General features: G+C 56.8%; 3 protein-coding genes across 8 annotated transcripts; 1 reads left to right on the top strand and 2 right to left on the bottom strand.

The window, feature by feature from the left end:
- Nucleotides 1-163: 163 nt before the first annotated feature.
- LKAAEAR1 (LKAAEAR motif containing 1) lies at nt 164-3,655 on the bottom strand. Its single transcript, XM_032387563.1, is given in 4 exon segments — nt 164-243; nt 2,754-2,891; nt 2,894-3,041; nt 3,266-3,655. Coding segments are annotated over 4 exon segments (756 nt in total).
- OPRL1 (opioid related nociceptin receptor 1) lies at nt 3,586-18,880 on the top strand. 6 transcript variants are annotated; one of them, XM_032387630.1, is made up of 4 exons: nt 8,953-9,068; nt 10,780-11,044; nt 15,722-16,077; nt 16,176-18,880. In XM_032387630.1, exons 2-4 carry the CDS (start codon nt 10,812-10,814, stop codon nt 16,697-16,699), a joined length of 1,113 nt encoding a protein of 370 aa, XP_032243521.1. In that variant the 5' UTR covers nt 8,953-9,068; nt 10,780-10,811; the 3' UTR covers nt 16,700-18,880. The 6 variants fall into 6 exon arrangements, with proteins under 6 accessions (XP_032243524.1, XP_032243521.1, XP_032243520.1 ...); XM_032387629.1 differs by lacking the exon at nt 8,953-9,068 and adding an exon at nt 9,702-9,826; XM_032387628.1 differs by lacking the exon at nt 8,953-9,068 and adding an exon at nt 9,959-10,306.
- Nucleotides 18,881-22,150: 3,270 nt separating this feature from the next.
- On the bottom strand, nt 22,151-23,103 carry NPBWR2 (neuropeptides B and W receptor 2). The gene is given in 2 exon segments (XM_032387562.1): nt 22,151-22,332; nt 22,335-23,103. Coding segments are annotated over 2 exon segments (951 nt in total).
- Nucleotides 23,104-23,488: the final 385 nt, after the last annotated feature.

Here is a 23,488-nt window from a genome sequence, read left to right as displayed (position 1 = left end):
CATGTGCATCTCCTGTCGCCCGTGCAGGCACTCAGCCCGCCTGGTTCCTGATGCCCGAGGCCGGCACACAAAATGCCTTCCAGTTGCACAAGTCGATATGCACACGTTTCTCAGAACTCTTCAAGATGGAAAGGGAAGTGGTGATTTTACATGTGCCTCTCATTCATTCAGCGATGATCTGGGTGTACCCTGTGTGCCAGACACTGGTGGGCCCCAGCAGCAAGCGAGACAGGCGGAGCAGCCCTGGGGCAGACAAGAAACAGACTGGCAGACTGGGTTAGAGGTCAGGAGGGCTAAGGAGGACTGCAGAGCAGAGGAGGGAGGTGTCACTCAGCAAAGGACAGGGTCGGCAGAACGGCAGGACAGGGGCCTTGGGAGAGTGGAGGCCAAGCTGGAGGAGAGTGTGAGACAAGGTCAGAGAGGTGAGAGGGGCCATGCGGGCTGGGGTGCCTCCTGGGGTTGTGTGCCCGGGGGCCTTGGCTGGTATGGCCACAGAGCTGTCTGGCTGCCAAGTTGACGGGCTGGCCAGGCCAGGGCAGAGGCCGGAAGCCTGTCCAGATAGGAGGTGGCTGCTTCTTACTTAGCCTAGGTCACCGTCCTGAGAGGTAGGTCCTACAGAGTCAGGCCAGCATCTGCGCAACGTCACGCAGCCAGGCTGATCCCACGGTGTTTGGTGTGGTGTCTCTACCCCTTCCTGAGAAATGTGTGGCACAGTTGACCATGGGTGGAGGTCAGCACACTTCTCTCCGTACTCACGCCATTCCCTACTCCCTCCATCCTCCCAGCCCTCCATGCACTGTACCTTCGGTGGCCACTCACTTGTGTCCTTTGGCCACTTGGACCTGCACTCCGTTCCCCTTGCCCCAGCTGTTCTGGCTGTCCTGCACCTTCTCTGGTGAGTCTGTCTTTACACAGAGCATACCCATATTCCATGGGAGGAATCCAGATGGGCTGGGCAGTAACTTGTTCAAAGCCATGCAGCAGGTAATGGTGGATATGGGATTTAAACCCAGGACGCTCTGTCCAGAGCATGAGCATGATTGCAGCCCCAGGAATCTACCCGACCCCGCACAGTCTCCAGTGCACTGGGCCCTGGCCTGCATGCTTCACTCTCCCATAGCAGAAGCCTCCCCTGGGCCCCACAGAAATGTCCTCAGCCACTTTCCCTGGCCTCCTCTACAGACCTCGGGCTCCCCTCCCCGGTATGGGGATCAAAGGGCCCACCAAGTCCTAGCTCAGTGCCTGGTGCAGAGCTGCCTGTGAGACCACTCTGTTGCTGGTCTTCTCCGCGGGGCTTTGTGTGGTCCCCCGTTGCAGAGTAATCCACACCCTTATGGAGCCCTCCCTGTGCTCACTCACTCACAGCCCAGGTGAGACCCTCAAGATCTCTATTTTAAAGATAAAGAAATGGAGACTCAGAGAAGTGATGGAATGAGATATGCATTTACCAAACAGACGAAATGGTTCTAGGTGGTCAGTACATCCCCATGAGACAGAGTGCTGGGGTCCTGGGGAGTCAGGGCTGGCTGTCATTCTGTTCATGATATACGTGGACAGAGAGAACATCTGTTCAGGGTGTATGTGGACAGAGAGAAAGCCTCCCTTTCCCCGGCGATTTGTCCTCAGCCCAAGCCAGCTTCTCTCCCCCTGTTCCTCCTCCCCCCGCTCTGCCCAAACCCCCCCCCCCCCCCCCCCCCGCCATGACTGCCATGCATAGCTCTCTCCTTCCTCCCAGAGCTGCCGCAGACTCCAAGCTCCACACGCAGTTCTGGGCTTGGACCAAGGCCAGGGGCGGCAACAGCACAGAAAGGGTGAAGGGTCAGGTGCAGGGAGAAGGGCTTACTGAGGGCCACTCAGCAGGCCTCCCTGGCACGGGTTGGGGGCCTTGTCTGAATCCTTTTGGCCCCCACCTCTGCAGCTGGTTAGGGACTAGGAGGGAAGAAAAGGGAGACGTGGCAAGTTCTAGGCTCTGCAAAGAGCGCGTGTCAGGAAGAAGAGTACTAAGTTCTCTAAGGAAAGATCTGTCCAGAAAGTTGGGAGACTCTTCAGAGTTCAGAGCCTTTGCACGAGGTGGATTTGTCAGAACAGGACACGGGTGGTTTCCTTCCTGTATATGTATGTCTGTGTGTGAGGGGGATAGAGCAGAGCTGAGGAGGTCATTCAAGATGAAAAGGTGATTTTCTGTCTGGAGAAGTAGGGGCCTTCCTGAGGTGGTCTCCTTTTCCCCAGTCTCCCCCAGTCTTGGTCCCCTGGAGGACCTCCCCGGCACAGCTGGCTCCAAAGGCCACCTTTGGCTTGTGCAGTCGCTTGTCCTGCCCAGAATGTCACCCTCCTCTCTGACCCCTGATGGAATGACCTACAATCTGGGGTCCCACTTGGGCCCCACTTTCTCCCTGAGCTTGCCCTTCACTTCTGGGGTTGTGACAGTTGCCCTGGCCCAATTCTTACTCCTGTCTCCTCAGACTGGAGGCTCTCAGAGACTTGCAGGGCACCAGGTTGCCTGATGGGGGCAGAGCGGTATTTGAGGGATTACCAGCATCCTCTGTTAATCTGACACCTGCCCGCTTGCATCCTCCTTCTACTTTGTTGGAGGGCAACCCCCCCGTGTATCCAGATGTCTGTGATCGGATGCAGGGGAGGCAGCATCCATACTCTCCCCTTCCCTCCGGGGGAACCCGGAGAGAGGCAGCGTAACGACCAGGGGGCGCTTGGACAATGAGAACTTTATATGGGAGGGTGGGGCGCGTTCGCACCCTGTGGGGTCCCAGTCAACGTGGGAAGATGCTGCCATCAACTTTCTCCTCTAGGATGGTCTCCACGCGCCTCCTCTGCGGGTGAGAGGGGTTGGGGCCAAGTGTACGGGGAGGAGGGCGGGGGGCGGGGACCCCCCCTCCGCCCCTTCCCCGGCCTGTGGGCACCTCTTGACGGTCCAGGGGGTCTGGGATCCGCGTTGGCTTCAGCTGCGGCGGCAGGAACAGCTCCAGCCGGATGGCGGCGCGCGCGGACTTCTGCTGCAGGATGAGGAGCGAGATCTCCTCCGCCTGCAGGTCGCGGGGTGGGGGTGAGGGGGTGTTTCTGAGTCTACGCCTTAAGTTCTGCCTTGCTCCGCCCGCCCCCTCCTGCAGGGCGCCTGGGCCGGTCCCTCCCGCCGTTTGACCCATCCCCACCCACCCCTTTCCTCAGCGGACCAGGGCCGGTCTCCCCCCCCCGCCTGCCCCCCAGCCTTCCCGCCTGCGCGCCCCTTCCTTCCGGCCCCTAGCCTCACCCGCATGCGGATGTAGCGCAGCCGCAGGGCACGGGTTCGTCCTCGGGCCTCCGCTGCCTTGAGGACGCCGAGGAGCATGTCCTGGCGCCCCGCGGGCAGCTCGAGTGACTGCGTCCACGCGCGCGGGTCGGGCATGTGGTACCCCAGCTCCACTGACTCACGGGGGAAGATGGAGGCGGCCACGCCCACGTCCTCCAGCAGGTCGCCGAAGAGCAGGTGGCGGTGACGCTGCGGGGGGCGCATGGCCGCCAGGCCTTCCAGCGATAGGGCCCAACCCGGCCTGGGGGGCTCCGCCGCGGGCGGCCCCCTGGCGCGCTCCTCACGGGACCCCTTTCCCGTTCGCTCCCGCGGGCCCCTGCGCCCAGCCTCCTTCACCGCTGGCGACTGCATCCCGGGCCCTGCCGAGGCAAGAGTGAGTTCCGTTGGGCTCCTACCAGCTCCTCTGGCCCGGCCCGGCCCGGCCCCTCCAGATTCCCCGCAGCGGGCTTTAGGTCCTGCCCCTCCAGCCTCTGCGCCATTTTTTTCTTCTTTTTTCTTTAAGATTGATTTATTTATTTGAGAGAGAGAGAGATAGAGAGAGAGCGCCTGCGCGAGCGAGAGCGAAGGGAGCGAGGGGCAGAGGGAGAGAGAGTCTTAAGCAGATTTCCGCGCTGACCGGGAGCCCCAAGCCCATCAATCTCACGACCTCAGCAGAAACCAAACCGACTGCACCACCCAGGCACCCCCAGCCTCTGCACCTTTGGGCAAGCCCAGCACCCATCCTATTTATCCTTGCAGTCAGCCATAAATTTCTGATTCACTTAGTTTCAGAAAATTCCCTTCCTGCCCACGGGCTGTTTCTCTATCCACTGAGAACATGCTGAGACCCCTGAGTTGACCTCTGGCCCTACCCAGGGGTGGAGACCGTGTTAAGACTGATCTGGGTGAGGCTTGGTAGACCCTTCCCCACAATTCTGGAACCCTTGATGTGCCCCAGTCCCCCATGTCTGTGGCTGCCAGTCTGTCAGCAAACCCCCACCCCACTGGAACCTAAGGGCTGCTCTAGTTTGGCCAGCCCTGGCCTAGACCCCTCTGCCTTAGTGTTAGGGGCTGGAGATGGAGGGGATGGGCAGAGGAGATGTGTGTGCGCTAGTTTGTATGTTCTTGTGTGGGTCAGTCTGTGTGTCTGTGGGAGATCCCACATATGTGTCAGGGATGCTGAAAGCAGAATGGACAGCTGGCTTGCTGCCCAAGGTGGGGTGGGGTAGGGGTGGTGGGGGCAGCCCGTCCTCCTAGCCTGTGCCCTGCTGGGTCTAGATGGAGGGAGAGCAGAGCCCAGGGTGGTGATAGACCAGTTAGGGCCCACAAGTGGGGAGAGGGAAATGCCCCTAAGGTCCTGGCTCAGCCCCGCAGGGCTCCTTCCCAGCCCACAGCACCTCAGGCCCCAGAGCCTGGGCCACATCCTGGCCCACTGTGGGCGGGAGGCAGAGCCACAAGGAGGCATCTGCTGGCGGCCAGCTCCCTCCCACACCCCATTCTTAGCTACAGCGGTCAAGGGCCTGGCCCTTGTCCCCCTTCCCTACACCCCATACTTTCCACTTTCTAGGGTCTGAGCCTCTAACCGAGGCCTGACTCCCTGGGGCTTGTTGACGCGGTTGCCTGGCAACAGGAGTCCCGCCCCTCCCCCCCCCCCCGCGGGAGCTGGAGCGGGGCTGTCCCTGGGAAGGGAGGGGCGTGGGCAAAGCCGGGGTCCAGGTGCTCGGACGGTTCCTCCATTCGAGGGGGGGAAATGGCTGCAGTTGTCCCGGCCCCTTCCAGGCTGGAGGAGGTGACCGCCAGCTTTTCCAGTCTGGGTGCCCTTTCTTTTCTTCCTGGGGAGCCCCAAACGCACTCTTGTGGGGGCTGTGGGCCCAGCTTCCTGGCTGGAGAGGTCTTCGGTGGCTAGTTTTGGGGCAGAGGGCATAGCTTATGAGACCTTCCTGTCTGATACGTTTTCCCCGATGCATGACCCAAAAGGGCTCCCACAACCGCTGTTGTTCACAGGGAAGGGAAACTGGGGCAGAGCTCAGGACCCCTTACCTCTTCCAGGGCAAGTTTGGGGTCTGGGGGGGGGTCCCTCAAGTTCCCAGAGCCAGGTTTTGCTGAACTCCAAATTTCTGGGTCCTGGGACCTAGATTTCTGTGATCTATTTTTTTTTTTTTTTAAGATTTTATTTATTTATTTGACAGAGAGATAGAGAGAGTGCACAGATAGTCAGAGTGGCAGGCAGAGGGAGAGGGAGAAGCAGGCTCTCCGCTGAGCAGTGAGCCCGAGGCGGGGCTCAATCCCAGGGCCCTGGGATCATGACCTGAACTGAAGGCAGACGCCCAACCGACTGAGCCACTCAGGCGCCCCTCTGTGATCTATTTTTGTATTTGTTAATTTCATACTATTTTATAACCCGTTCACTTCTCAATGTATTAATTCTATAACTCACTCATGTGCTCATCAGTTTATTTCAGAATTCATGAATTCATATGGTCCGTGCTACAGTTCACACTAGGCCAAAGTTAGTGCACTAAGTCCATAATTTGTTAGTGCATGGGTGACTTCCATGGTGCTTACATAACTGTCCCCTTCATTCACGGATGTGTGCCAAGGGCAATGGTGCTTTTTTGTGGGTTTAGGACCTGCACCCCTGAGATGGGAACTGTCCTGGCTTTGGGGGTGGGGTCTCAGCGGACCAGGAGGTTGTTGATTGTTCACCTTGTTTTGGGAAGCTTGCTCTGGTTTCCTGGTGAAAAGGTAAACTATGACTTTGAGCCCCTATATCCCAGAGTGTGCACTACCCTCAAGCTCCACTGAATGACTGTCCATCCTTCCAGCCCCCAAGCCTTTGCACAAGCTGTTCCTGTATGCTGCCTGTTCCTGCCCAGTATGTGCCTTTGGGGTGTGGCCTGGGCCTTGGGATTCAGCACCAACCTTGGGGCTTGTTGAAGACAAAGGTCTCTGGGATCCAGAAGCAGTGAGGGCTTAGGGAGTCTGACCTAACAGGGAACCTCCTCCAGGCAGGCCTCCTGGATACATATAGCTCAGGCAGGGGCTGCTTCTGGCTCAACTCTGTGCTCCCACACTGCTGAGCTGTGGGTAGAGATAGGGATCTGGGCTCTCCTCTCAGCTTCCCAGGTCTGGGCCAGGAGGGCTCACAGAAGGGAATTGCTTGCTGGCTCCTGGCAGTGGAGTGGGTTTTATAGGGCGAGTGGGGGCATGCTTTCCTGCAAGAAGGGACTTGTAACTTTCCCTCTGTTTTTGTAGGATTGAAAAACTTTGATATCCCTCCTCCCCAATCCTCCGAGGGCTTGGTGCCCACACAGCTCACATTCCTGAAAGTAGCTTCTTCCAGCTTCTCCCCACACCTTGTGGTTCCCGGGGCGGGGGGGGGGGGGGGGGGGACGGGGGAGGTGCCCCTGTGTGTCTGGGGCCCAACACCTGGGAGAGACCATCAGGCAGGTGTCTTCCATCTATTTCTGTGTCCAGGATTCATGTGTTTTTCAAGGGCTGATGGAAATGCTGAGATCTAAAAGTATGTTGGTTGGCTCCAAAGCCTGAAAATAAAACCCCAAAATAAAATTCAAAGCTTTATTAAATGACTATAGAATTTAACATTATATTGAAAATCCACACACAACTCAATTCTCCTGTTGCCTTATATAACTATGATAAGGTTAAAATCACACAAACTAATTTATTATGATGAAACTCAGAATTTTTAAAATCCTTTCACTTTTTAGCAGCACAAATGGGCTGGGGGCTGACCCGCCGTGGAGTGGCTGGTCTGTGTGAGGCTTCCGTTGACTGCACTGGGACCCCTGAGCCCAGCCCAGGGATGGCGAAGCAAGCCGAGGCAGAGGGGAGCAGACAGAGTGCCTGCCTGGGGCCATGAGTGCTGACGTTTTCGGGCTCCGACTCACTGGGCAAGAGTAAAGTACATTCTCCCCACTTTGTGGGTGTAAATCTCTCTGGGACCCAGGTCTTGCTACGAATGCCATGACTCGCGAGTGTAGCCCAGGCAGCTCTAGCCACAGTTTGTGGACACACATTCTGTGCTCATTCATGTGAGCTGCGTGCCTTGGGCTGTCCCTGATTTCCCTGTGATGTGGGAAACAAAGGCCAAAGAAAAATTAAATTTCCTTACTACTCACAACCCATTGACAAGTCCTTGAAACAAGCAGAGTGACCTTCCTCTGGGAGCTCAGCTGCCTTGATGTGGACACTTTGCTAAGGGCAAAAGGCAATCTTAGCTCGACCCTCAGGATCCTGTGAGTCTATTTTTTTTTTTTTTGAGAGAGAGAGAGCAAGAGAGCTTGTGCACGCAGCGTGGGTGGGGGTGGCAGGGAGGGGCAGAGGGAGAAGGAGACAGGAGGATCCCAAGCAGGCTCCACACTCAGCCCACAGCTCAACCTGGGGCTTAATCTCACGACCCTGAGATCATGACCTGAATTGAAATCAAGAGTTGGTCGCTTAACTGACTGAGCTACCCAGGCGCCCCTAAGTCTACTTTAACCATATAGAAATTCCTTTGGAAACTTCCTTTATCTCTACCCCCCAAGATGTATGTTGGCAGTCATCCCCCAAGCATATGACCCACCAATATACATCTGAAGTGTCTCATGACGGAGGGTTTACTAGACAGTAATAAATGACCTTTTCCTAACAATAGCTAGCCCCTCAGGGTCCTGGAAACTTTGCTTCCAAAACACCTTGGAGGCTTGTGCTCTCCCTAACCCCCTCCCAACTTAAAAGTGTATAATCAACCACTCCTCACAAGCCTGGTGCAGCTCTTTGTGCCCATGGGTCCCGTCCCCGGGCTTTAATAAAAACACCTTTTTGCATTGAAGACGTCTCAAGAATTCTTTCTTGGCCATTGGCTCGGAACCCCAACATTTCCACATCACCTGTGTGTTTTGTTTTGCCTGCATGTGACGTGTGTTTGAGGGTATCCTGCGTGGACACAAATGCTCTCTCACATAACAAGTCCCCTGCTGTCCCCTGTGCGACACCTCCGTTCTGTGTCTTACCCTGGCTGCTCAGGGGTTCCGAGAGGCCTGGGCTGTGTCCTCTGTGCTGCCAGCCCCCTTTGTGGGAGCGCTTTAGGGTCCAGGGAGTACAGTCAGCCTCCCAGCCTGGCCATCCACCAACCAGGTGACCTAGCCTGTACTTTGGCTAAGACTGTCCCTGTGAGGGGCACTCGCATGGGACGCTTTTCCAGACCAATGGCCACCCCCCTTTTCCTAGTCTGTGCCTGAGTAGGGAGGCCACTGAAGGCCACCATGAAACGCAGCTCTGTGTGCTCCTGAGTGGGCAGGTGGGCAGAGGCAGCTGGGGCAGGGGGACTGGGGTTGGCTGCTTAAACCTTGGTGAGCCCAGCGAGGAGAGGCTGCAGGAGGCCAAGGCTCCTTGGGTTCCTGTCCCTGCTGGGCTCCCGAGGTCAGCAAGATCCTGCTTCCAGCTTCATCTGGGGAGTGTGGTGCACGTATATGTCTCCTGGGAGTCTGAAGGCCTTGATCTGTGTGTCTGCCTGTTCTCTCTTGTCTACTCATGTGCTTCGAGTGCATGTTGGTGTGCGTTCACGTGTGTGTGGCCCATGTGTTTGTGCCTGCGAGTCTGTGTGCATTTCTGAGCATGAACCCATTTGTATCTTCACTCGTGTGTCTATCTGGGCATCTTTGTGTGTATTTGCAGGCATGTGAGACTGTGTGTCCCTGCGTGTCCCAAGTGAGTGTCTCTGTGGTCGTGCCCTGGGCCTCCGTACTGTCCCTGAATCAGCTGCAGTGAAGATGCAGAGGTAAGTCCTGGGGGACAGCTTGGGATGCTGAGTCCTAGGGCATCTGCCTGCCCTGTCCTTTCCTGATTTGCCAGGTATCCTAGCAACGCTGCTGCCAGTCGCCTAGCAACCAGGTCCCCATCCTTGGAGATGGATGCTCCAAGCAGGGTCTGGGATATGTGAGTAGAGCCTGTGCAGGAAGAAGGACCCCATGACTTAGAAGCTGTGACTCAGCTCAGGGGTCACCCACATGGCATGTGACCCCAGTGCTGGGAAGGAGGTAGCTCCATGGGAACTGTTCAGCTGCATGGGTGCTGGGGGCCCAGGCTGTGAGGGAATGATGCTCAGATGTTGCTCTGGGATCCAGCTGTGGCAGAGACACCCTTGGTGTGTCTCAAAGTGGCAGATGGATTTGGGTTTGAACCCTGTCTCTGCCACTTTGACAGGTGGCTTCACAACGTTGAGGCTTAATGCTCCTGTCTGCACAAAGGTGATGCTGATTGGCAGTGACCGGGTGTGGTGGGGACGGATGAGCTCATGTTCATGATGGACATGTGGAGCGTGCAGTAGGCACCCAGGGAGCACAGCAGAGTCTAGGCATCCTGCTTGCCCACAAGGCTCTAATCCACTTAGGCCTGGCCAGGCAGGGGCACTGCTGTGTACCTACCCACCTATTGGTGGGCTGTGGCTCAGTTCCCCTGGGAGAGCAGCGGAGGGTGCCGTTCTGGGCACAGAAGGCCAACCGAGGCTGATCTGAGTCCACCGGAGGCAGTGTCTCTGTGTGTTAGATGAGGCCCCAAATCCTTGTCCCAGTCTATGCGTCTTGTGTGCGTCCCTGAGTCTCTGTTCCGTGTCTCTGTGTGTGTCCTTGTGTGTCTGTCTGTCCCTTGACTCAGTTCCTGTGTGGATCCGCGTCCCTGTGTCTGTGTGTGGGAGCCTGTCTCTGTCGTTCACCTCTAAGTGTGTGCCTGGTCCCTTGGTCTGTCCCGAGGACGTCCAGCGTGGGGCCTGGTGAGCCCCCTTCCCTGCGGCCCCCTCCTCCAGCCTGCGCGGCCCCTCCTCCTCAGGAGCGGCAGTCTCCGCCCCACCCCCGGCTCGGCGCTGGGCTGCGGCTGCTCTGGCGTCTTCCGAGAAGGAGCGCTGCTCCTGCCGCAGCCCCGCGCAGACCCGCCCTGGGGCGGCCAGCGGATCCCAGTCCCAATCTGCCCGTGCTGACGGCTAGACTGTCCGCAGTCTCAGCTCCCACGCAGGTTGCTAAGGTAAGGCCTAAGCTGCCGGGGGTCAGGGGTCGGGTCTGGACAGACTGCAGCCCTCGGGCAGGACCGGGGAGGGGCAGGAGGAAGTCGGCCCGTGTCCCGTGTCCCCCGTGTTTCTGGGTGTGTCTCCTGTGTGCGCCTGAGGTCAGGTTTGCACCTGTCTGTGGGTGGTGTGCGCACATGGATGGCTGTGTGTCTGTGAGTCCCTGTGGGTGGACACGTGTCTCGGCGTGTAACTGCAGAACTACGTCCGCACGTCCCCTGTGGGAGTCTGCCAGCCACTCGAGACCGTGTCCTTGTCTGCACGCATGCCTCTAGATGTGTCCCTGTCTGTGCATACATGTCTGCTTGTCTCCATTGTTTCTGAGTGTGTGCGTGTGCCCCTGCAGCTAAGGCTGTCTGGGGGGGGGCGGTCCATGTGCCTGGTGGGCTGCACGCACTGTGCTTGGAGGTCATGTGTCCCTGTTCTCTCCCAGGTACCAGGTGACTTTGCACACAGGGAGGTGGCATGGAGTCCCTCTTCCCTGCCCCGTTCTGGGAGGTCCTCTACAGCGGCCACCTGCAGGGCAACCTATCCCTCCTGAACCCCAACCACAGCCTGCTGCCCCCCAACCTTCTGCTCAATGCCAGCCACGGTGCCTTTCTGCCCCTTGGGCTCAAGGTCACCATTGTGGGGCTTTACCTGGCCGTCTGCATTGGGGGACTGCTGGGGAACTGCCTCGTCATGTATGTCATCCTCAGGTAGGCTGGGGACCCGTCCACGCCGCTGCAGTGGGGAAGTGGGCAGGGGGCTGTTCGGGTGGGCCTGGCAGGTAGAGACTTTGCACTTTTCCCATTCAATTTCTGGTCGTCCCGTCAGGCACCGTCAGGGTCAGGGTCAGTCCTTAGGCCCTGGATGCTCACGTCTTCACGGTTGGGGCACCTGACGGGGTGGGGGCAGAGGAAAGGATCAGCCCTGCTCACCCCAGTCCTGGCAGGGGGGAGGAGGGAGGGTGCAGCTGTGTCCCAGAGGGAATGTCACCCTGACTCCTGACAGATAACCCTCCCTGATCTGAGCTGTGGGCCCAGCTCCTCACCGAGCCACCATGTGAGGATCTCCTGGACCTCACAGTGACCCTGAGAGGCGGCTCTTGTCAGCCTGTTCCAGGGCCCGTGCTGGGGCCAGTGCCCGAAGCCCCTTCCCTTCAGCTCCATCGTCACTGCTGGAGTCTGGGCCGATTCAGCATCTGCTGGTGCTCAGACTGGGAAAGCCTGTGGGGTCAGGAGGGGTGGCCAGGCTGCTGGATAGGGGAACATCATAGGGGAACAGCGTGGGGACAGTGTGAGGACGTGCATGTGTATGTGTGTGTTCATGTGCACACATGCACAAGTATGTACACACATGCGCGCACACATGTAGGTGGGCACACAACGGTTAGTGCACACGCACACGTGTATGTGTGAGAGTGAGCACATATGAGTTAGTGTGCTGCACGTGTACATGTGTGCGCACACATGTACCTAAAGCCGGACATGCATGTATGAGCACGCACATGTACACACGAGCGTGAGTGTGCACACATGTGAGTGTGTGCACGTATGTGTGGCTGCCCATATGTGTAAAAACCGGTGTGTGTATGTGTGAGTGTGCACATGGACATGTGCAAGGTGTGTGTGTTGGTGTGTATGGTGCACATCCTTACGCAGGGGGCCAGGAAGAGCCGTGCTGAACCCCAGGGGACTGGACTCACATGCCCCTCTCTGGCTGGAGGGTGTGCTGTGGGTGACAAGTGCCCCAACCTGTGGTGGTCTTGTTCACCCTTCCTGTCGTCACTGCTTCTCTGTATCTCTCCTCTGCACTGGGGCATCCAAACTCAGAGCCACGTCCTGTTAGAGCAGACAGGGAAGGTCCCCAGAGAGACTGATGTGCCGGGACTGGCCCGGGTGTCAGCACAGTGTATTCTGAGCCTGTAGACTGGGGTCGGCTGCCTCAGGAGTCAGAGACACTGGTTCCAAGCCCTGCTCTTTTTAAGAAACTTTATTTTTTTAGAGTGGTTTTAGGTTCAAAGCAACATTGAGAGGAAAGGACAGAGATTTCCCATAGACCCTCTGCCACCCCCCCCACATGCATAGTGTCCCTTGTTACCAACATCCCCACCTGAATAGTGCATTTTATAATTAATTACAACTCAGTTTTACAACTGAACCTACATTAACCACATCCTGATCACCCAAAGTCCGCAGTTTACACTATGGTTACTCTTGGTGTACATTCTATGGGTTTTGACAAATATGTAATGACATGTGTCCACCATTTAGTATCACACAGAATAGTCTCACTGCCCTGAGAACGCTCTGTGCTCTGCCTGCTCACCCCTCCTCACCCCCCAACCCCTGGCAACCACTGATCTTTTACTGTCTCCATAGTTCTGCTTTTTCCACAACGTCACGTAGTTGGACCCATACCACGTGTAGCTTTCTCAGATTGGCTTCTCTCACTTAGTGATATACATTTAAGCTTCCTCCATGTCCTTTTTTTTTTAAATTCACATTAGCCTTAATTTTAGTAAGATTTGGCATCTTTTTGCATGCTTGATGGCTGTTTCTTTAAAAAAAATTTTTTAATTGAAGTATAGTTGACACACAATGTTACATTAATTTCAGGTGTACTCCTGTAGGTTTTTTCATGGCTTGACAGCTCATTTCTTTTTTTTTTTTTTTTAAAGATTTTATTTATTTCAGAGAGAGAGAAAGCGCATGCATGAGTGGGGAGAGGGGCAGAGGGAGAGGGAGAAGCGGACTCGCTGAGCAGGGAGCCCGACGCGGGGCTCGATCCCAGCACCTTGAGATGACCTGAGCCGCAGGCAGACGCTTAAGAGACCGAGCCACCCAGGCACCCCGACAGCTCATTTCTTTTATCACTGAATATTGCTCCATTTTCTGGATCTACTGCGGTTTATTTATCTCCCATCACTTACTGAAGGACATCTTGGTTGCTTCCAAGTTTTGGCTATTATGAATAGAGCTGCTACAAACATCTGTGTGCAGTGTTTTTTTGTGTGTGTTTAGATGGAAGTTTTTGACTCCTTTGGGTAAATATCAAGGAGTGTGATTGCAGGATTGTATGGAAAAGTATGTTTAGCTTGGTAAGAAACCACCAAACTGTCTTCCAAAGTGACTGCGCCATTTTGCATTCCCACCAGCAACCAATGAGAGTTCCTGTTGCTCCGCACCCTCACCAGCCTTTGGTGTCAGTGTTCTGGATTTTGCCCATTCTAAGAGGTGTGTAGTAGTTTCTCACTGTTGTTTTAATTGGTGAGGTGACTGTTAAAGTCTTTGGCCCTTTTTTTTTTTTTTGAGAGAGAGAGAGAGAGAGAGAGATGGGGGAGGGGCAGAGAGAGAGAATCTCAAGCAGACTCCCTGCTGAGCTCAGAGACCAAGGTGGGGCTTGATCTCAGGACCCTGAGATCAGGACCTGAGCCAAAACCAGGAGTCAGATGTTTAACCGACTGAGCCACCCAGGCGCCCCAGGTTGTCTGTTTTCTTATCGTTGAGTTTTAAGAGTTCTTTGTATATTCTTGACAGCAGTCCTGTATCACATGTGTCTTTGGCAAATCTTTCCTCCTGTCTGTGGCTCGTCTTCTAGTTCTCGTCATCCTGTCTACTTTTTTACCAGCTCTTTTCAAGACCACTTAGATCCTCTGAGCCTAAGTGTCCTCTTGCATAGAGTGGGGGATCAAAATAGCATTTTTGAAATCTTTTTTTTTTAAGATTTTATTTATTTATTTGACAGAGAGAGACACAGCGAGAGAGGGAACACAAGCAGGGAGAGTGGGAGAGGGAGAAGCAGGTGCCCCGCAGAGCAGGACCCTGGGATCATGACCTGAGCCGAAGGCAGATGCTCAACGACTGAGCCACCCAGGCGCCCCCTTTTTTGAAATCTTAAATGAGATAAAATCCACGTGAAGAGCTTGGCACAGGTGTCTGCCATTGTCATTGTTGCTGTTATTTGGTCATAATTAAGGCCTGTTTGTGCTTATTGCTAATCCCTCTGTAAGATGCAGAACTGAGCTCAGATTCCTTTATGGCAGCTTAACTGACACGGAACATTGTCATCTCTGGTGTTTCTGCTGCCAACACTATCACCACCACCATCATTACTCCCATCTCTACTACCTCCATCATCACCACGACCATTGCTGCTGTTTCCACCATCACGCCCGTAATTACCCCCTCTACCACCGCCACCACAATTACCACCACCACCACCACCACCATAATTACCACCTCTATCATCACCACCACAGTTACCACCTCCACACCACCATAGTTACCACCACCACCACCATCACCACCACAATTACCACCTCTGCCACCACCATAATTACCTCCTCTACCACCACCACCATAATTACCACCTCTATCATCACCACCACAGTTACCACCTCCACACCACCACAGTTACCACCACCACCACCACCACCATCACCACCACAATTACCACCTCTGCCACCACCATAATTACCCCCTCTACCACCACCACCATAATTACCACCTCTATCATCACCACCACAGTTACCACCACCACCACCACCACCATCACCACCACAATTACCACCTCTACCACCACCATAATTACCCCCTCTACCACCGCCACCATAATTACCACCTCTATCATCACCACCACAGTTACCACCACCACCACCACCATAGTTACCACCACCACCTCTACCATCACCACCATAATCACCACCACCACCATCACCACTATCATAACTATTAATTCATTTCAACAAATATTTATTAAGCAGCCATAATGTCCCAAGACCTGTTCTTTGGATACAGCCAGACCTCATTAGCAACCCTCCCATTCCTGTCACCATTTCCTGTTTCTGTCACCAGACTACAACATGGACTTAGAAGGACTTGATGTGCTCTTACAGACTTTGGAGCCCTTAGATCAGACGAGATCGGGCGCGTTCAGGGTGGTATGGCCGTAGACCTTTGGAGCCCTTAGAAACCTCTGGCATCTGGAGGGCCAACCTTGTAGTCCATGTAGGGTCTTCAGGAAGACTTGGAAGGGAGGGAGGGAGGACAGGTCCTTTTTCTTAACCAACTGAGCCACCCAGGCGCCCCAGGACAGGTCCTTTTTCTTATGAATCCTACCCCTTTGCTCCCATGCGGAGTCAGATGTGTGCTCTGCTACCCTACACACCCAACTTTTTCAAAGCAGACCAGTCTTTGGGTTTGGAACACTTTTGTGTGTGCCAGAAGGACTGTCTGCCCCCAGGCTCCATGCTGGGCCCAAGAATCTGCATTTAACAAGGGTCTCAGAGTGGGTGCTCCTCGTGGTGGCAATAAGAAGGGCCCTGGGCCTTTGTTGCCAGGTCCAGCCAGGGGGACTAGATGAAGCCTTCCTTCTCTCTGTGCTCTCTGCAGACACACCAAGATGAAGACAGCTACCAACATTTACATCTTTAACCTGGCCCTGGCAGACACTTTGGTGCTGCTGACACTGCCCTTCCAGGGCACAGACGTCCTCTTGGGCTTCTGGCCTTTTGGAAATGCCCTGTGCAAGACGGTCATTGCCATCGACTATTACAACATGTTTACCAGCACCTTCACACTGACTGCCATGAGTGTGGACCGCTATGTAGCCATCTGCCACCCCATCCGTGCTCTCGATGTCCGGACGTCCAGCAAGGCCCAGGCTGTCAATGTGGCCATCTGGGCTCTGGCGTCTGTCGTCGGCGTTCCTGTTGCCATCATGGGCTCGGCACAGGTCGAGGATGAAGGTCAGTGGGGTGGCCCCTCTTCCCCAGTGCTGTTGTCTCCTGGATCCCAGAGGGTCCCTCCTGGTTTATCCACCTTGACCCCGCTTTTCTCCCTGCAGAGATTGAATGTCTGGTGGAGATCCCTACCCCACAGGACTACTGGGGCCCCGTGTTTGCCATCTGCATCTTCCTCTTCTCCTTCATCATTCCCGTACTCATCATCTCCATCTGCTATAGCCTCATGATCCGGCGGCTGCGTGGTGTCCGCCTGCTGTCTGGCTCCCGAGAGAAGGACCGGAACCTGCGGCGCATCACGCGGCTAGTGCTGGTGGTAGTGGCAGTGTTTGTGGGCTGCTGGACGCCCGTCCAGGTCTTCGTGCTGGTCCAGGGGCTGGGTGTGCAGCCGGGCAGCGAGACTGCTGTGGCCCTCCTGCGTTTCTGCACGGCCCTTGGCTATGTCAACAGCTGCCTCAACCCCATCCTCTATGCCTTCTTGGACGAGAACTTCAAGGCCTGCTTCCGAAAGTTCTGCTGCACTCCTGCCCTGCGCCGGGAGATGCAGGTGTCCGACCGCGTGCGCAGCATTGCCAGGGATGTGGCCCTCGCCTGCAAGACCTCCGAGACGGTACCACGGCCCGCATGACTAGGCGTGGACCTGCCCATGGTGCCTGTCAGCCCACAGAGCCCGTCAACACCCAACACGGAGCTCACCCAGGTCACTGCTCTCTAGGCTGACACCCAACCTGTGTCCTGAGCATTGCCAGACTCGAGGACTTCACTGTGGCCGCAGAAGACCTGGTGACATCATGGGACAGGTCAGACTAAAGCTGCCCTCCTGGTGCGGAGCAGAGAGGGGACACCCACCAGTGAGTGTGCCCGGCCAGAGCCCATGCCAACACCCTTACACACATGGACTCTTCTGGCCCCTCCCCTGCGGCACCCTGCGTGCTCTTGGTATGCACACACCTGGAGTGTGACAGCAGCGTGCCACCCCACGCCCTTGTGCCACGTGCTCCCTGCATGGAGCCCTGCAGCCCCTCCTTGGGGCAGCCGGATGAGCTTGGAGCTGCCTAGAGAGCTGGCATGCTCTGTGGGCAGTAGGGCTTGGAGCTGCTGATACGGACTTGCCTGGGACTCAACTGCTGTCACCTCCTCGTCCCCCACTCCTGCTTTTGAAAGGTTTCTCAGAGAGGTTTTTCGCTCCAGAAGCACAAAGAACTGTCAGCCACAGACGTGGCTGTCCAGGTGTGCAGAGGTGGCTCAGGAGGACGGTGGGCTGCTTGATCACCTCAGGCCACTCTGTCATTCTTGAAAGAGCCCTGTGTGCCTGGTGTTGGCTGCGCAGTGCTGGGGCGGGGGCGCGCTCTGCCATGCTCTGTCTGGGGGTCCGTGGGTCCTCCTTGGCTCTCTTGAAATCAGAGGTCAGCAGCTCTGCAGCTGACAGGACCCTGCGCCCTGCTTGGATCCTGGTGGACTTGGAAGAGGAGTGGCAGTTGGGGTGGGTTGTGCTCTGCCTCTCCAGTGACTGATACTGGCTTTGTTTACAAGCCTCCAGGTGTCTGTGGGGAGGCTTGAGCTTCCTGCTGTCAGGACTAGTCTTAAATGGTGCCAGATCAGGGTGGCCTCACATGCAGGGCTGGTATAAGGGGTGAGGCTTGACAGGCCTCCTTGAGCCAAGTGTGAGAACTGCCTGGTGTGGGAACACTGTTCGGGGGGAGAGGGTCTCCCGGCGGTGGTCACCCTCCCTGGTCTGCAGATGGAAGCTGCAGTTTGGTAACTTTGCAAACACTCTTCCCTGCAGATAAACTATTGAAATACAACACTGAAAAGACTATTTTGCCTCCACCTGTGAGCTGAGCTGCAGACCTCAGCCAGGTGACCTTAGGCACCTGCAAACAATAGGAAGCACTGACTTTGGGCTGGCTTCTCCTGCTTCAGGGAGCCCTGGCTCTGTGGGGTCATTCCTGGGGAGGATGGAGCTGTGGGAGGCTCTGGAGACTGTAGCTGCCACAGCTGGGGCATTTTCATGACAAGGCTGAAAGATTTGTGATTTGTGCTGGTGTAACATGTATCTTCATGTATTTATGCATGCGACAAGTGTGAATTCCCCTACATGTAATCAACCCTGATCTTGCCTCCGGGGGTCATTGGGGGCCATAATAAATCCCTGCCCACTGAGTAGGTGTTTCTGACTCTTGTGGGGTGGGGCTGTTGGGGTAATGAGTCCTCCCACCTGCTCTGTGCTCCTCACCTGGCCAGGCTCTGTCTTTAGCGGACGGTACCCCTTGGAGGTTGCAACTTCAAGAAGGTGTGATTAGTTCATGATGCCCTGGAGGTCTGTAACCTTTTCTTCAGCACAAATAGTTTCTCCTTGAAAAACCAACTACTGCAACTCTATCCTGCCCCCTGCTGCTAGAGGTTCCCTGTGGATCCAGTGTGTGTGGGGGTGCTCTTCCCACCCGGGTCACACCCTTTTTTCACCCCATTTAGTCTCAGCAGACCCCCTTCCTGCCCCAGCCCTTTTCTCCTTTCTTGAGCAGACCCAAGGGGAGTTTTGATGGAAGATGAACAGAACAGCCTCCCTTGATGGCCCTGAGATGTGGACATGCCTCCTGGCTCCTGTGTGGACCCAGTTCTGCCCAGGTTGACCCTACAGACGGATGACCCTCTCAGAAAGAGGGGCTTCGGAGGAGGCAGCAAGGGCAAGCTTGGGTTGCACTGGCAGGTGGGCCAATGTGCAGTTTTACTGATGGTCACTTTGCTGTTAAAATAAGTATTTAGGGGCGCCTGGGTGGCTCAGTCCTTAGGCGTCTGCCTTCGGTTAACGTCATGATCCCAGAGTCCTGGGATCAAGCCCCGCATCGGGCTCCCTGCTTAGCGGGAAGCCTGCTTCTCCCTCTCCCACTCCCCCTGCTTGTGTTCCCTCTCTTGCTGTGTCTCTCTCTGTCAAATAAATAAAATCTTAAAAAAACAACCAACCAAGTATTTCGCATCAAGGGGAGGTTTGGGAGTGGTGGGCCTACAGCGGCAGGTACATGAAGAGTGCTCAGGGGATTGTGTAGGTTTGGCCGCGGCGGAGGGGGCTCAAGCGTGGGGCCTGGAGGATGCTGACCGTCCTGCCGCGTGGGCGGCGCATCCAGGGCCGACCCCACAGTGAGCACCAGTGCCGAGATGGGTCGTGAGGGGTCAAATGAGCCGCTCCCGGCAGGGGCGAGGAGCCTGCGAGTAGTTCGCAGGCCGCCGGAAGCGGGGTCACAACCCTAGCTCTGCAGGACCGTGCCTGGCTCTTGTCGGCCGCCCACCTCCACCCCCACCACTTCTCGGACCAGTTTCCTCCCGCCTCCTCATCCACCCCGCCTCGGCCCCGCCCCACCTTCGCCCTCCCTTCTGCTCCCACCAACTCCTGGGTTTGGTCAAGTGTCCCGGCTTCTCTCAGGTCCTGCAAAAGGGACGGCTAAACCTTCCTTGCGGGTTTGTGGGGGAAGGCCCAGGCTGTGGAGAAAGCCCGGGGCGGGAGGTGGGGTCAGCGGCCGGGTTGCACTGCTAGGGATGCGGAGGGCTCTCCGGCCGCTTTGGACTTTGCCCAGCAGGGGCGCTGTGACCGCGGCAGCTCCGCGGTCCGCACCGGCTGGGGGATTTGGACCCCGGGGGGGAGGGCCGGGCTCTCCCTGGGTCGAGGAGTCCAGAGGTTGGGGACACTCTCTCCTCTCGCCCCCGCCCATCTCAGGAAGTCACAGTGGTGGGTGTGGAGACAACCAGCGTTGGGGTGGGGGCGGGTGTTGGCCTTTTCCCGGGGCCCCGCAGCTCGCTTGGGCAGGATCTTGGTGAGGATTCGCCTCTCTCCTCTTCTTGGCTGGCCCGTGGCTCCCCATCCTTGGGGTCTCACGCTTGCACGAGGACCCTCCCTCCCATCGGAGGTGGGGATGGGGCGGGGATATGTGCGCCGCTGGGCTGATCCAGATCTGACTTGGTCCCCACCATGGTGTTCCCGGTGTTGCTGGGGCCAGGGGGCAAACGGGGACAAGGTCTCTTATTCTCGCGCCCCTCTGCTCCCATCCTCTCCCCTCCTGTTCCCTGTTCTGCTTCTCAGGCAGCTGCTCTTTGTTGCTTCTGCGCCCTGTTCACACACTCGTTTTCACCTCACATTGCTTGCACCTCAGGTGGGTGTTGAGAGTCTCAGCTCCTCTCCTCAGGAAGCTTGCAGGGGCAGGGCCGGTGCCGAGGCGGTAATTAGGGCTGCTACTGGTAGAGGAATGACCACACTGCAGTGAGGAGACAGGACCCAGAATCTTCCATGGAGAAACGTGGGTGTTAGTGATGGTTTCAAAAAGGTCCACAGCCCCTGCGTGTGGGCTGGGCTTAGTGACTTGCTTCTAATGAATAGAATGTGGCAAATGGCTTCCAAGACGGTCTTACATGGTGTGGAGGCTCCTCTTCCTTCTCCCTCTCCACCTGCTTGCCCTGTGGGACCAGCTGCCCTGTGGTGAGGACGCCCCAGCAGCCCTGGGGAGAGTCCACGTGGTGGGGACCTGAGGCCTCCTGCCACGGGCCACGTGCAGGGGCCTCCTTGGAAGCAGCACCTTCCGCTCCGGTCCAGCCTTCAGGTGACCGGAGCCTCCGCCGACCGCTGACTGTAACCTCAGCAGAGTCCCCAAGCCAGAACCACTCCAAACCTGCTCCCAAATTCTTGACCCACAGGAGCTATGAAATAATAAATGTTTTAAGCCATTAGGTTTTGGGGAAATTTGTTATACAGCAATGGATTACAGTGTTGTCAGAGAAGAGAACAGGGCAGAGGCGGTATTTGAATTGTTTCAGGCTGAGAGAGAAGAGCGGAGAGGGTTGTGGGTCTGAGCTCCAAGGACCCATGTGACTGGGGAAGCTGGAGTATATGAAAGGTGGCAGCCATGCACCGTGGGGTGACCTCACGGGGTGGTGAATTGTGGGTGTTGCATGTCAGGTGGACACACTGCGCCATGAGGACTACGACCAGTCTGGGCCCCTGTGAGGGTATTGGGAAGTGCCAGTGACTCCGAATAGCACAGCGAGAGCACCGGGCATAGAACCAGTTGGGAGCCACAGGGCTACGGGTGGGAGCCTGGCTGAGGCCCACCAGGGCAGTCGTCAGGGACCTGACCCCCCTCTTCCCCCCTCCTGGCAGAAAATGGTCTCTGAGCAGCCAGCACCTCAGTGTCCTCACCCTGCCCCCCGAGGTTCAGCATGGAGCTCCTGCTGGATGAATCTAGGCCCCAGCCCATACCCCAGGGAGAAAGGGGTCCAGATACCAGCCCATCCAAGTAACAGATGCTCTCTCTAGAGGGTGGGCGTGCAGAGGTCCTGGCAGAAGCACCCTGGGTCCTATGGCAGGATATGAGGGGGCCACAGGCGGCATGGAGGGCACAAAAGGGGTGTGGGCCAAAGCATGGGGGGTCAAGAGAGGGCACACAGAGGGCACAGGCCTCCTGGTGAAATGCCACCCAAGTTTCAAGCGATGAGAGTGCATTCCGTGGCCTTATTTGAGGACTGAGTCTGTGGCTTTTGCAGTAACACTTGGCTTTCCTGCCCCAGGTGCTCACACTTTTATCATCTGTTAGTACTGTCTTGGGAGGAGCCAGCCTGACGTTCCCGGTTGTGGAATGCAGTGGTGGCCCTGGGATGAGATCACAGTTCGGCTTTCTTTCCCTCCAGATTACGGTTGTCAGGGAGGACGGGGAAGGAGCATCCAGGGAGGTTGTCCGTCTGTCTGTCTTTCAGCAGGTGAGTAGAGTCAGGATGTCTGTTGTGCCAAGAACTTTGGCCTGGGTCAGATCAGCAGGGTGGGGCCAGGGCCGTATCCCTGCGGCTCCTCACCCAGGGGCTGTCCAGGAGGCAGCCATGGGAAGCGACAGGCTCATGGTCATCCCTGCAGGTGCGGTGGCCAGCCTTCGTGGGTCTTTCTCTCTCTGTGTGGAGAAGATAGTGATGGCATGTGAACAAGTGGGCCGTCCCTCCGAAGCGACAGCGCTTTTCCTAACAGACACACTGGGGCTCTGGTGGGAGGGGTGCTCAGGCCCCTGGGCGCCGGAGTGTGCTCCAGAAGCTGTTTCAGAAGCTCTCACAGGAAGGCATAGAGGAAGGGGTTGAGACAGGAGCTGGTGTAGCTGAGGCTGGTGATGACGTAGAAGATGCTGATGACCAGTGGTGTCTGGGGCAGGTCTGTGGTCAGGGCCGCGATGGAGGCCAGGTGGAAGGGTGTCCAGCAGAGCAGGCCCACAGCCAGCATGGCCAGGACCAGGTGGTCACCATCCGCTTGGCCTCGCCCAGAGCTCTGGAGTGGAGTTGCAGGGCCCACAGCCGACGTAGCAGGTGCACATAGAGCACACAGAGGGTGCACATGGGCACCACCAAGCCCAGGACCAGCAGGTAGATGCGGCTGGCCTTGAACCAGGCCCTCTCAGGCTGTGGGAAGCTCAGCCCGCAACTCGTGACCTGCAGCTCATTGCTGTAGACACCGGCAAAGGCGAAGAAGGGCAGCACCATGATGGTGACACCGATCCAGACACACAGGCTGGTGATCTTTGCCCCCCGGAGGGTGCGCCGGGGCACATGGCGGGACTGTGTGGTGGCCAGCACCACCAGGGAGCGGTCCACACTCATGGTGGCCAAGAAGTAGATGCTGGAGAAGATGTTGTAGTGGCCGATGGCCAGCGCCAGTTTGCAGAGCAGCTCCCCGAAGGGCCAGCGCTGCAGCAGGTGCTCCGTGACGCTGACAGGCAGCACCAACGTGAAGAGACCGTTGGCAACGGCCAGGTTCAGGATGAACACGTTGGTCACCGTTGTCATTGTGGGCACCCTCAGGATCACATAGATGACAGCTGTGTTGTTGCCCGTCAGCCCCACGGCACAGATCGCGGAGTACACTGCTGGCGGGAACTCATAGAGGGCTGGCAGGGGCTCATGGAGGGTGACGTTGTGCCTGGTGCCATTGTCCCAAGTGCGGTTGGCGCCCACTGCAGCCTGGAAGGGGGAGCCTCTGCTTTCAAGGGGATCCAGCCCAGCAGCCTGCATCCTGAGGTGGGACCCAGGGCCGGTGGAGGTGCCTTGGAGGGGGGGGTCTGGGTAGGGGCCTCCTTGGGCTGGATTTTGAGAAAGAGACAAAGAGAAATTTGGGATCTGACTCTTAGCTTAGAACGGCAGTGGCCTCAAGTTCTCTGGCAGAGGCTGTGGCCATTTTGCCGGGGTCGAGGACACGCGGGGTCTCTCTCCATCCCCCCTGTCCTGCCCCACCTGTGCGCAGTTTACCTGGGATCGAGGCAGTGCCTTTGCAAACACACCTCCCAGGCTCACCCCTGTCCCCTTCAAATCCAGGGGTCCTGAAGCCAGAGCCCTCCCAGTCATACCCTCTTCAGGGCCACCCGCTCTTCGCCCCATTGACCTGTCTGACAACACGTGG

Source organism: Phoca vitulina, unplaced genomic scaffold, assembly GCF_004348235.1.
Source record: "Phoca vitulina isolate PV1807 unplaced genomic scaffold, GSC_HSeal_1.0 scaffold50, whole genome shotgun sequence".
Classification (NCBI taxonomy): domain Eukaryota; kingdom Metazoa; phylum Chordata; class Mammalia; order Carnivora; family Phocidae; genus Phoca; species Phoca vitulina.
Note: the sequence above shows the minus strand (reverse complement) of the source record. Positions and strands in the feature narration are given on the sequence as shown.